At 50.1% G+C, this 12719-nt stretch overlaps 1 protein-coding gene across 1 annotated transcript; it reads left to right on the top strand.

The window, feature by feature from the left end:
• The first annotated feature begins 382 nt into the window (after positions 1-382).
• On the top strand, positions 383-2032 carry S100A12 (S100 calcium binding protein A12). Its single transcript, XM_027095140.1, has 3 exons — positions 383-589; positions 1156-1313; positions 1779-2032. Exons 1-3 carry the CDS (start codon positions 478-480, stop codon positions 1917-1919), a joined length of 411 nt encoding a protein of 136 aa, XP_026950941.1. The 5' UTR covers positions 383-477; the 3' UTR covers positions 1920-2032.
• Positions 2033-12719: the final 10687 nt, after the last annotated feature.

Below are 12719 nucleotides of genomic sequence, written 5' to 3'. Positions count from 1 at the left end.
AAGATCCCGGAAGCTGCACTGTGCGGCCAACAAACAAACACTTAGACTTTAGTTCAGAACATTTTTAGATTTATGGAAAAATTGAGAAAATAATATAGAGAGTTCCAGTATTCCTGCACACAGTCTCCCCTATTATTAACATCTTACATAGTGTGGTACATTTGTTACAATTAATCAGCTGCTCTTGACACGTTATTATCAACTAAGTTCCATACTTTATATTCAGATTTCTTTAGTTTTAAACCAATGTCCTTTTTCCTTTCCCAGATTACATGTCTACTTTGGTTGTTTTTATTATCACTATCACTTTTGTTGCATAGACACTCAGCAAATGCCTCTCCCCAGCCCTTCCCTTTCCGGGTAGGAGCCATGCCTGCAGTGAAACTTGTTCTCTTGCAATCTGAGCTGCCCATGTTGCAGTCAGTGCCGCATGTTTGAAGCTTCTCTTGAGCAACAGAGAAACATGCCCCATGGTGAATGAGAGAAGTTTCTTCACTCGAGGTCAAAGGTGACACCTGCCTTATAAAAACCTCCCTGGCTCAGGGCTCCTCACCAGTGCTGCTGCCTCCACACTTCTGTGCATTGAGGGGTAAGTGTCCTTTCCTTGGCTGGGCCTTCAGGGGGCCACTTGGCAGGCTGTTGGAAGCTACAACCCCCTGCCTGCTGGAGCCGCTCTGGGCTGACTGCATTTTGGGCCCAAGGATGCCAGCTTTTGCTGTGCTAGGAAGACCCAGTCTCAGGACTTGGGGATGGCCAAGGTGGGTGGGGTGGCTGGCATCTGTAAGGGCCCTTAAGTACCAACACTTGGGGGAAAGGGAACAGCCTGGCCAACCACAGCACCCTTCCCAGGTGAGCTTGAGTGATTAACACCCTCTGGACTATAGTCCCCAGGAGACGGGGGGACATGGAACACCGCAACAGTTAAGGCTGATTCTTTTAGACTTTAGGCGGTATTCTATGTCCTTCTCTCCCCATCCTATCTGCAAATGAGAACATTCACCGTGGATCAAACACAGAGCAGAGAGAACGCAGAGCAGACCCAGGGGTAGTCATCCCTTGTCTAAACCTTTGATACGGCAAGAGAGGAGAGAGTGGAAGTGCTGTGGGGTGGGGGAGGAACTGCCCCTTGACAAGACCTCCCTTGTCTCTTTGAAGGTGAATGCGAAGTTAGGGAGATGACGAAGCTGGAAGACCACCTGGAGGGAATCATCAACATCTTCCACCAGTACTCCATTCGGCTGGGGCATTATGACACCCTCAACAAGAGTGAGCTGAAGAAGCTGATCACAAAGGAACTTCCAAATGCCCTCAAGGTACGTGATGCTCCTCTCTTGGAAAAGTTGCCCGACCCCCTGCACTGAGGGCAGTGGCAAGGCCTGAAGGATGATGGTGGGACAAGGGGTGGGTTCTTCCCAGTTTGAGCTTCCAAGGATGTCTCCCCCCACCCCCCACCAGCTGTGGGACAAGGGCTTTGCCTCCCTCTCTGAATAACTCCCACCATCACCTTAGGCTCTGCTCCTTCCTGTCTCTGTAGAGTGGAGAGAGGCAGGGCAGGGTGGGATTGGATTGCTGAGCTACACAGCATCTTCCAGGTTAAGACTTGATTCTAGGATGGCCCAAGATAGCTGCTTCTCTCTGTCTTCTGTTTTCTCACATTGGATTCTCCCACATAGTTTTGGCTAATCAGTTGGTGTTCCCGGGCCTCCCTAAGCTGAGTTCTGAGGGATTTGAGGCCTGGATAAAGGGGAGCTCACTGTCCCTGCTTCCCCTTCTCCAAGAACACCAAAGACCAACCTTCCATTGACAAAGTATTCCAAGAGCTGGATGCTGATAAAGATGGACAGGTCACCTTTGAGGAATTCATAGTCCTGGTGTCCAGGGTGCTGAAGACTGCCCATGATGCTATCCACAAAGAGTAGAAGCTCTGATGGGCCCTTCCCAGCAATGTCCCCAAGAAGACTTTCCCTTCTCCTCACCGAAGTTTGCCTTGCCTGAAGGAAGCGAGAGTTAATAAAAGTACCTTTGAACAGTTCATAACAGTGTCTGTGTACTTTTTTTCTTTCACAAAACTTGATCCCTCCTCACCCCTGCTGTTCCAACAGTCCCCATTTAGACCTCTGAGAACCCCTGCTCTGTTCATTTGTTCACCAATAATTTATTAAATGTCCCCTATTTGTTCATTTATTTAACAAATATTTACTGAGCATCTATAATAGCCAGAGACCAAAGACGTGAAGTCCCTGTCCTCTTGGGGCTTGCGTTCTACTGGGGAGGGGATAGAAAATGAACCAACAGACAAACCACTAGGTATTAGCATAAAGATATATCATATGATACACTGGTAGGTAATGATATGTGATATGAAGAAAGCTAAAGCAAGGAAATAAGGGGCAGAGGGAAGGACAGGGATACTGTAAATATGATAATTGAGGGATGTGTTTGAGCAGAAATCTAAAAGAAAGGAAGGAGAGCAGCTTGCGGTTGTCTGTGGGTCAAGAGTTCCTGCAGAGAGAGGCTGAGGACCTGAGACGGGCATGTGTCTAACCTGCTCAAAGACCAGCACAGTGGCGGATGCAGATCTGAGGTGGGGCTGGTGGGAGACCAGAGCCTTCAGGAAACAGGGAGCAGGGAGCAGGGGCTTACAGCCTGTGGGGAGGGCCTTGGACTTTGTGCCAAGTGTGCTAAGGAGCCACAGGGGGTTTTGAGCAAGAGAGTGAGATGATTGATTTCACTTATGTTTCCTGTATGGGCCATGAAACTTGGGGCTGAACTTTGAAAGGGTGTGAGAAGAAGAGTGACAGGACGAGGGGGAGAGCATGAGCTCTGTCCAGCACAGGATAAGGGGAGGGAAGACTTCTTGGGCCAGACTCCCTCCCCATGCTGGTCTAGTCCAGGTTCTTTGTGAAATGTTCCCCTAGCACTAAGCTGCTCTCCTTCTGTGCTCTTCTCTCCTGCTGTGATTCTGTATCCACTAATGTGCTTATTTGTTCTATGTCCATCTCCTCAATGGATGGGTGTGTGTGTGCGAGTAGGCACTGGGTCTCTAGCAGCAGCACTGTGCCTGGCATGCAGTAGGTGTTTCAGAAATATCTCTTACAAGGATGAATGTATGGAAATCAATAGGCTATTGATTTGATTCCCTGTAAATGGTCCAGAGGGAAACAGGAGGGAGCATGGTCTCTGAAGACAGGAATAATCTCCCTAGGGGGCAAGTGTTGGGTCACTATTCCCTGGTGAAAAGTGCATTCAGTCTGAATGGGCAGAAGTCACTGGGGACCTCCCTGCCCACCAACCCCTGTCTGGTGCTGAATCGGGTCTGGGATAGATGGGGTGTCCCTTTAGTCCAGAGGTCAAGAGGTCAATTTTGTCAAGATGTCAGAATACCTGTATGTTATGGGCTGAATGTTTGTGTGCCCTCCCAAATTCACTTGTTGAAGCCCTAACCCCCAGTGTGATGGTAATTGGAGATGGGGCCTTTGGGAGGTAATTAGATTAGGTCATGAGGGTGGGACCCTCGTGATGGGATTAGTGCCTTCATAAGAAGAAGAATAGAGAGAGATTTCTCTCTCTCTCCATGAGCACACAGCAAGTCTACAAGCCAGGAAGAGAGCCCTCCCCAGGCCCCCAACCATCGTTGGCAGCCTGATCCCAGGTGTCCAGCCTCTAGAACTGGGAGAATAAATGTCTGTTGTTTAAGCTATCCAGCCTATGGCATTCGTTCTCGCAGCCTAAGCAGGCTAGGACACCACAGTCGCAGCAGCCAGGGCACAGCCTTGGCCTCTGGCAGACGCACCAGCGGCTGCTCCCCTGCCCCCTCCTCAGCAGGAGGGACAGGCCAGGAGGGCAGAGTGTATGACGACATTTTTAAAAGGTGAGGTAAATTGCTGGAGCCCAGGTATGACTGATATGAGGAAAAGTGAGAAGAGAAGCTTTATATTGGGGCAGAGGTGGGTTTGTATTTTGGTTTATTTGGTGCAAACCTGGGGAGAGATGGTGCACAGGAAGCTGGGATTCAGGACTGAGGCCAAAAAGTGACGAGTCCTGGCCCCAGGGCTGGAGGTCTGCTGGGCTGCCCAGCAGAGGAAACTACTATGTCATGAGATGTGGATCTGAGGCAAAGCTGAGGCAGGTGGGAAGTGTGGAAAGTATGCGAGGAAGCAGGAGCCTGTGGAGACCCTCTCCTGGGGATGGGGCAGGGGGAGAGGCTGAAGATGAGGGTGGAGTGGGATTGGTCAAAGATGAAGGAATTCAGGACCCAGAGAAGGCGGTCTTGGAATGGCCCAAGCCTGGAAGTCTTCCATCACTGAATGAGAAAGGGGGACCATTCAGGGAAAGCCCTCACTCGCTGAGTGACCTTGGGAAAAACAGTTTGCCTCTCTGGATCTCTGTCCTCATTTTTGAAGAATTCAAAGGAATTCGGTGAATTCATTTGAAGAGTTTAGACTAGGTGAACACTCAGGTGTCATCCAATTTTAATGTTCTGAGATACTTGGATGGGATGGAGAACTTTGAGTAGGATCTAGAAGGATGAGAATGAAGTTATATTTGGGCACTGAAAGGGTAGTGGCCCAAGTATGAAGATTAAAGTTATATTTCTGGATTCAGATCCTAGTTTTACCACTTACTAATTGTGAGACCTTGAGCAAGTTACTTAAAATATCTAAGCCTCAGTTGCCCCATCAATAAAATGGGAATAAAAGCAGCACCTTTCCCAGAGTTGAGGTGAGGATTAGATAACCTAGCAACACGTGTAAAGCACTTAGCACAGCATCTGATGCTGAGTAAGCACTCACTAGGTATTAGCATTAATAGTAAGATACTAATTTATATAGGAGGTTTTAGTTACAGTTGGTCAGCTATCTTCTCTCTGCTGCAGCCACAACAGGTAAAGGTTATTTTAAACCAAAGCACAGATTTAGGTTACATTTTAGGGGTAACTTGGGTAAAGTTATACAAGTAACTAAGGGCAGTTAGGTGCTGTCTTTCTCTAAAGGCCTTTAAACGAAAGGCCAGAGCAACAAGCTGTGCCCTTGCTTAATGCATTCATGTGTATCTGTGGCCACTCTGATGTATATGGTAATGTTAGCATCTGGTAAAAACCAGCAACCAACCAACCAACCAACCAACCAACCAACAAACCATCAACCAACCAACCAACCAACCAGCCACCAAACAGCCATCCAGCCAACCATCCATCCATCCAGCCAGTCAACTAACCAACCAACCAGCCAGCCAGCCAGCCAGCCAGCCACCCACCCACCCACCCAACCAACCAATAAGAACAAAAGCGAGCACATTTGCTATTGTGAAAACAATCACAGCCATGATTTTGTTTCAAAATAGCCAACTGAACCACAAATTGAACTTCAATCATATTTAGAAAAATGTTAAGGGTCCCCAAACGTGGTCAAAATCCATCAGTCGGAGAGGCACCCAAGGCTGATGAAAAGAGCCTTCAACCTGGAATAAAATGTACTAGGTTAGCCTCCCGGCTCAACTGCTTCTTGGCTCTGTGAGTTTGGGCAAATGACCTTGCTTCTCTGAGCTGGTCTCTCATCTTTAAAGTGCGATGTTTGGACCAGGTGATCTCTGGTCCCTTCGTCAAAATGCAGAGCCTGGTCCCCGGACGATGGCAGGTATCACGAAACAAGCAAACAGATACGAGGACAGTTAGAACCACAGGACCACAGAGATTGGACATGTCCTCTCCAGCATCTCGCCACTGACCTCCTGTCCACCGCCGTAAGCCCTAGTCTCCAGCCATTCCAGAACGTTCTCCAGTTTCCCCATGGACTGTCAGACTTCTTGGATTTTGCACCTGCTGTCCTACTGTGCTCTCTGTCTGAAGTGCCCTATTTTCCCTTCATTCACGAACATTTAAAAAGTGTCTGGGGCTTCCCTGGTGGCGCAGTGGTTGAGAATCCGCCTGCCGATGCAGGGGACACGGGTTCGTGCCCCGGTCCGGGAAGGTCCCACATGCCGCGGAGCGGCTGGGCCCGTGAGCCACGGCCGCTGAGCCTGCGCGTCCGGAGGCTGTGCTCCGCAACGGGAGAGGCCACAACAGTGAGAGGCCCGCATACCGGAAAAAAAAAAAAGTGTCTGATACTCTGTTGTAGTTACCAAGCTACCGGGCCCTTCTTTGGCTCTGGAACTCCTGCTCACCCACCAAGGCCCAATCAAAATGGCACAACCTCCAGGGAGCTCTCCTGCTCACACCCCGTCCCATATTTCCACCTCTTATCCAGAGTGGTTTTCAACTTGGGGACTCTAGGACTTACCTTCCTGTCCTGCAGACAGGCTGCTTTGGGGATGATGAGTCTGACAGAGCCCTCTGGGCAAGAGTGTTAGTATGTGATAAGGGACCCCAAGAGCTCTCTCAGGTGCTCTGTGTGCACCCATGCCCTTTGGGAGGGTGTCGCAGGCCGGTAGGCTGTTGCATATTGTGAGTCAAGCCAACTTGCATATTGGGGCTTTGGAAGTCAGGAGAAGGATCTGGATTCAATGGGATGGTTACAGGGACCCCCTGGTGCAAGAATGGCTAGGACTCTTCATTTAACTTGGTCAATATAAAAGTCTTCAAAGTTAAGAGGAAGCAAAGCAGGCTGTGAAGGGCAAGGCCCTGACTTCCTATGCTTCTCTGATTTCTCTCATTACCTAACCCAGCCCCAGGCAAGCAGAACCCTCGCCCTTTCAGCATTAGCCTGAGGAATGTTTCCTTAATCCTCCCTCCTGCGCAGGCAGGCCTGCACTTGCCCAAGAAGACAGAAGAAAAGCACCTCCTCTGTGCTCCCGGGGCGTCTGGTCCTTATTACCGTTGCTTTTCTTTCGGCCACAACGTAATATTGAAAATAGCTATTTAGGTGTCTGTTGCCCCCATTAGGTTGAAGGCTCCTTGAGGGCAGGGGACCTAGCAGAGTGTTTGACACAAAGACTGGGCTCAATAAATCCCTGCAACAGCCTCTAACCTGGTCCCCAACCCCTCATCCACACAACAGCCAGCGTTATGGCCAAACATAATTCATGTGTCACTACCTGACGAAGACCCTCCAGACTTTCTCCAGTGCTTTTTGTCACCCAGGTCTCATTTCCATTGTCACCTCCCCAGGGAAGCCCTGTCTGGTTCCCCAGCCCAGCTAGTAGTTGTTCTAACACGTCTTCCTCTTGCAGTGGAGCTCATACCCACCTGGAATGATCTATTCTTTCTTCCGCCATTTGTTTCTTGCCTGAGTCTCCCTAAGCATAAACTCCAGCCGAACAGGGACCTGCTGTGTTTTACGGGCTTGTGACAGTGTCCTGCCTACCGGGGTCCTTTAATGAATGAATAACTGATGAATGTTGGTTTAGTAGAATTGAGTTACTGTTTGCTAACTGAAGGGACCAACAGCTAAAAAGTGAGATGCTTGTGATGGAGGGTGGGGGGAACTGGCAGCAAATATGCCCCCTCACAGAAAGCTTTGGAGACCTTGCTGTGGAGAGGACATGCTCCCGCTTCTCTTTTCCAGGCTCAATGCTCTCAAGCCCTTCAACTGTTTCCCTTTGTGATTTTCTCCTTTCATTGTTAATGGGCATCTTGAAAGCTGAGCATCTTTTGTTTTGGAGGCATCATCCCTGGTGAGATGTGACCCTGAGTTACATCTCAAAGGCATTCCCCTCCCTGGCAGCACCCAAGCACCTTGGGACTGCACCTCAGCCCTGAGACCAGGAGGGCAGAAAGCAGCAAGTGAGGGAGAGACTCAGAGAGAATGCAGGAAGGGAAGATAGAGAAAGAGAGGGACAAACCAAGAGGGAGAGGGAGAAGAGAGGAGGGGGATGGACGGAAGTGAGCTGGGTTGCCCCGTGCCCCAAGCCGGAATCCTGCCACCTTGATGCACCCGTCTGGGGATCATCCTCCTCTTCACCCCTTGCCTCAGGTCTTGGCAACAGTCCCCCTCTCACCGTACAATCTCACCATACATGTGACAATTCTGGGTACATGGGCAAAAGTGGGAGAGTTCGCAGAGAAAAGGGAAACCCTGGGACGCTCACAGGAGGCCAGCCGTCCCCTGGTGTCCACTTTCCCTGTCTTGTGTGTGCAGTGGGGACCTCTGAGGACAGGGGTTGGGGGTCCAGTTTGGCCAGGAGGATGACCTGAGTCTTGGGGTAGAGGAATTGTTTCAGGCCTGAGTCCCAAGAGGCAACAGGACTTGAGCAACAAATTGTTTCAGTTCTGTTGTCCCTTTGGTAATTGGAGTGTCAAAATCTATGACACTGGGCTTTCTAAACCATGTTTTCAGTAATTCCTGGGAGGGGGCAGGGTGTTGAGGTTGGATTCTGGAGTGTACTTCACAGAAGGGCTTGTGTCAGGCTTGCGTAAGATTGCCTCAGCCGGCTGGTGAAAGCTGAGGCATTTCTTTCTGGCAAGGTCTTGGGAAACAGCACACAATTCTCTTCTTCCTCTAGGGGTTGTGGGGCATGCCTGCCTTGCTGACTTGGGGCCTGGGTAGTTTGAGACCCTGGCTGAAGGCATCATCTTCTCTGAGAAGTACCACCTCGGGCTCTCCTAGCCTCACCTGGACTATCGCAGCAGCCTCCTAACCTGTCTCATTTCCACCCCAAATCATCCCACACACCACAGACAGACTTTTCTAAAATACAAGTATGATTATATCATTTCCCTCCCCAAACCTCCACTGCTTCTGCCCTCCGTTCTCCGGATGAAATTGTAGCTCTGTGGCCTAGTGTCTGTCCCCCTCTCCTCTGCATCTCCCACCTCCCCCTTTTCCACCCCCAGGGGTCCTCATTGTTGCTCAAACCCCACATCTGACCACGTCCAGGCCTTTGCACACGTGCTCTCCTCCTCCTGAAGCATCTGCACGTTTTTCCCGGGATGCCTGTGGCCACCAGACTTAACTCATGCCCCGCAGGGAGACCGCCCAGCTGAAGGACAGCCCTCCTATCTCTAAGCCTCACAGAACTTTATCCCTTTCTGGCCTTTCATTTTTTTATATCGGAATCATTTGAGGAGCTGTCTTGTCTGCCCTGCAGTCCTGGGAGTTCCTTAATGACAGAATGAAGCCATATTTATCATGGGGGCCCCTCAGAGCATTATACAGAGCCCGACATACAGCAAGTCTGGTGTTAACGTCTGATGAGTGAATGAGAAGACAAATGAGTAGATGCTATAAGAATTCATCTCTGTGGCCAGTTCTGGAAGCATTTCATACCACCGAGGCCCCAGAACATGTTCTGAGCGTTGTTAAGCCTCTGGGCAGCATCCAGCAGCTGCCACTGTACTTCTTCACCATGCCCAGAAAGGTACACAGAAGTTCAGGTTCCACTGCCAAGGAGGGCAACTCCCTCTTATAGGAACTGAGGGACAGGCATCTGACAACAGGCTTTCTCTGTTCTTTAATCACTGTTATGCTGGGGAACCCCCAAAGCTTTTGTTCCTTGAAAGGACTCATTAATCCTAGAGGTAGTCAGCAATTTTCACTTGGAGTGGGAATCTTAACCTTCACCCTGACACTCTTATTCTTTACCTGAGGGAAGAATCCAGCTCTTCTCTACTCAATAAAACCAGTCTTTTTGGGGGTGAAGGGGACTAATGGGATGGAAGGGCTAAGTCACCTTGATCAGCTCTTTTTTAAGAAAATCCTACAGGGCTTTGTGAAAGTGGATTGCTGTAGACCTTCCCGTGGGGCCTAGAACAGCCTCCTCCTCTCAGACCAAGCTAGCAGAGAGATAGGCAAAAGGGGGAACACTTGGGATCAATGAAGCTCTGTCCCCTGCCATCCTGATGCCCAGTGGCTCCACCATCTCCTGGCCTCCAGATCGCCAGACCAAGGGCACAGCCTTCATGCCCAAAGCAGTCCCCACCTTACCCTCTCCTCATGCAAGCTCCAGCTTCACCCTCCAGCTCCACAGGGTCCTAGGACCACCCTACCTTCCCTTGCCCATTTGAAATGCTCACTGAGAGCTTTTTCCACGTTGGTACCTGGGGACATGGGACAAATCAGCCATTGTCCCTGCATCCAGGGCTACTGCCAGATTTGCAGATAAGGGGTTACAGTTCCCTATTGCAAGTGCAAAGGCAGACGTACCGGAGAGTTCTACGGGCCTGGAGGAGGAAGCCCCCATGGGCTTGAGGAAGGTGGGTGGTCAGGGGAATCTTCATGGAGGTGGTGACATAGGTTCTAGGCCTTCATGGGCCCTAAGGGACTCACTAGAGGTCTCAGGGTGGGGAGAGCATTCCTGGTACAACTGTGTAGAGGCTGTAGAAAGCCTGGATGTGATTTTGAAGAAGTGGATGGGTAGCTGCGTGCGTGGAGGAGGTTAGATTTATTCTGCATCCCCAGTGGTGTGGGAGGAAACCAGGGTTAATGCTTGGCAGGCGTGAGGAGACAGATTTTGGCTCCGTGTAATGAAGGACTTTCTAAGTGTCAGCACCAAAGGAGGATGCTCCCTTACCTGGAGGAGTTCAGGCAGAGCTGAGCCAACCGCATGGCAGGGATGCTGGGGAGAATCTCTCAAGCATGAGGGTGAGGCAGGTTGGGTTAAACAAATAATGTTCAAACTTTTTTCAAGACAAATCGCTTTATTCAAATGGAAGCTTCTAGTGTGCAGCAGATGAAGGCAGAATTGGTAAGACTGAATAAAGCTGAGGAGGGGGCTCCAGAGTCCCATCCCCTTGCTGCCCTTACCTTCCAGTTTGAGATGCCATGATGATATCCAGAGCCTTCTGGATTTTTTTTTTTTTTTTTGTCCGACGCGGGGCTCACCATTTTGTGGCCTCTCGTTTCGCGGAGCACAGGCTCCGGACGCGCAGGCTCAGCGGCCATGGCTCACGGGCCCAGCTGCTCCGCGGCCTGTGGGATCTTCCCGGACCGGGGCACGAACCCGTGTCCCCTGCATTGGCAGGCGGACTCTCAACCACTGTGCTACCAGGGAAGCCCTGGATTTTTTAAAATACATTTTTATTGGAGTATAATTGCTTCACAATACCATGTTAGTTTCTGTTGCACAATAAAGTGAATCAGCCATATGCATACACATGTCCCCATATTCCGTCCCTCTTGAGTCTCCCTCCCACCCTCCCTATCCTACCTCCTAGGTCAATGCAAAGCACCGAGCTGATCTCCCTGTGCTATGCTGCTGCCTCCCACCAGCCAAATATTTTACATTCGGTCGTGTATATACGTCGATGCTACTCACTTCGCCCCAGCTTCGCCCTCCCTCTCCATGTCCTCAAGTCCATTCTCTATGTCTACCTCTTTATTCCTGCCCTACAACTAGGTTCATCAGTAACATTTTTTTTTTTAGATTCCATATATATGTGTTAGCATAAAGTATTTGTTTTTCTCTTCCTATCTTACTGCACTATGTATGACAGACTCTAGGTCCATCCACCTCTCTACAAATAACTCAATTTCGTTTCTTTTTATGGCTGAGTAATATTCCATTGTATATATGTGCCACATCTTCTTTATCCATTCGTCTGTAGATGGACATTTAGGCTGCTTCCATGTCCTGGCTATTGTAAATAGTGCTGCGATGAACATTGTGGTGCATGTCTCTTTTTGAATTATGGTTTTCTCAAGGTATATGTCCAGTAGTGGGATTGCTGGGTCATATGGTAGTTCTATTTTTAGTTTTTAAAGGAACCTCCATACTGTTTTCCATAGTTAGAGCCTTCTGTTTTTTTTTTTTTTTCCCCAGTGATTGAGGCATTTTATTGAAGCTTTGGCGACTGGTTGTGGGGACATTTTGCTGGTTTTAATCCCACCTCCTCTCCCTCCTTTCTCTACACCTGCCCCCAAGAAGGGAGCCTGGAGCATGTGGGGAATTTTAGAACATCTATACAGTCAGTATTTGTTGAGAACCTACCGTGTATCAGCCACCTCTCTAGGTGCTCGGAATAAAGCAGAGAATAAGACAGATGCCATGGACTTGACCTCGTGGAGTTCACAGTCTAGTGAGGAAGCAGAGTCATAGACATATTTATGACACATTGTGTGGGCAGAGGGGTTGGGGGGAGCCTACCCTACCTGAGGTATCTAGTCCTGGCCAGGTCACTGGTAGAACCCAGGCCTCCCAACTGCCGGGCCAGCTCTCTTTCTCCTGCACCAAGCTGCACAGCAGGGACGTGAGGGTGGGTTAGCAGGGCTGTGAGGAGATGAGTCTCCCCACCTATGGGATCCCCCAGGGGCTGGGGGCTTCTGAACCCTTCTCCCCAAGCTCACAGCCTGGAGTGGTTCCTGGAAGCACCCTCATACCCTCAAGTGGGAGCCCGGAAATCCCTGTCGCCACAGCAAAGGCTCTTAGAACAGGGCCTACACGGTCCACAGCAGGCAGGCCAGGGCCCAGGCTACAGCCAAGTGGCCTGGGAGGAGCTGGAGTCTGACCGCCGCTCCTGGCTTCATGCTCAGCACTGGGGAAGGAGCTGTGAGATCTAGGCTGCAGGGAAGATGGATTCAAGGCTCTCTGCAATGTCTTCACCAATCACCACTGTATGACCTTGAACTGGTCCCTTCTCGACTCTATGCCTCACTTTCTTCACTTGTAACCTGGGGGATGGATGCTGTTCGTCTTTTCCCAGCACCCCCAATCCTAATCCTATCAGAGTTTTCTCTCTGCTGAAAGCACAGGGCAGAGCAGACGACCCTGATTTGGGCTCTGGAGTTTGGAAGGCCCACCCCAGCCCGGTAATGACCCAGTAGGGGGACTTTACGGCATTGCTCTAA

The sequence above is a fragment of the Aethalodelphis obliquidens genome, unplaced genomic scaffold, assembly GCF_003676395.1.
Source record: "Aethalodelphis obliquidens isolate GAN/ISIS:26980383/991018 unplaced genomic scaffold, ASM367639v1 scaffold90, whole genome shotgun sequence".
Lineage (NCBI taxonomy): Eukaryota > Metazoa > Chordata > Mammalia > Artiodactyla > Delphinidae > Aethalodelphis > Aethalodelphis obliquidens.
The sequence above is the reverse complement of the archived record's forward strand: the minus strand, read 5'-3'. Positions and strand labels throughout refer to the sequence as shown.

Coding starts and splice junctions, on each gene's coding strand:
- S100A12 (XM_027095140.1), top strand. CDS start 478: ATGAGAGAAGTTTCTTCACTCGAGGTCAAAGGTGACACCTGCCTTATA. Junction 590..1,155: donor ACACTTCTGTGCATTGAGGG/GTAAGTGTCCTT, acceptor GTCTCTTTGAAG/GTGAATGCGAAGTTAGGGAG. Junction 1,314..1,778: donor AACTTCCAAATGCCCTCAAG/GTACGTGATGCT, acceptor CCCTTCTCCAAG/AACACCAAAGACCAACCTTC.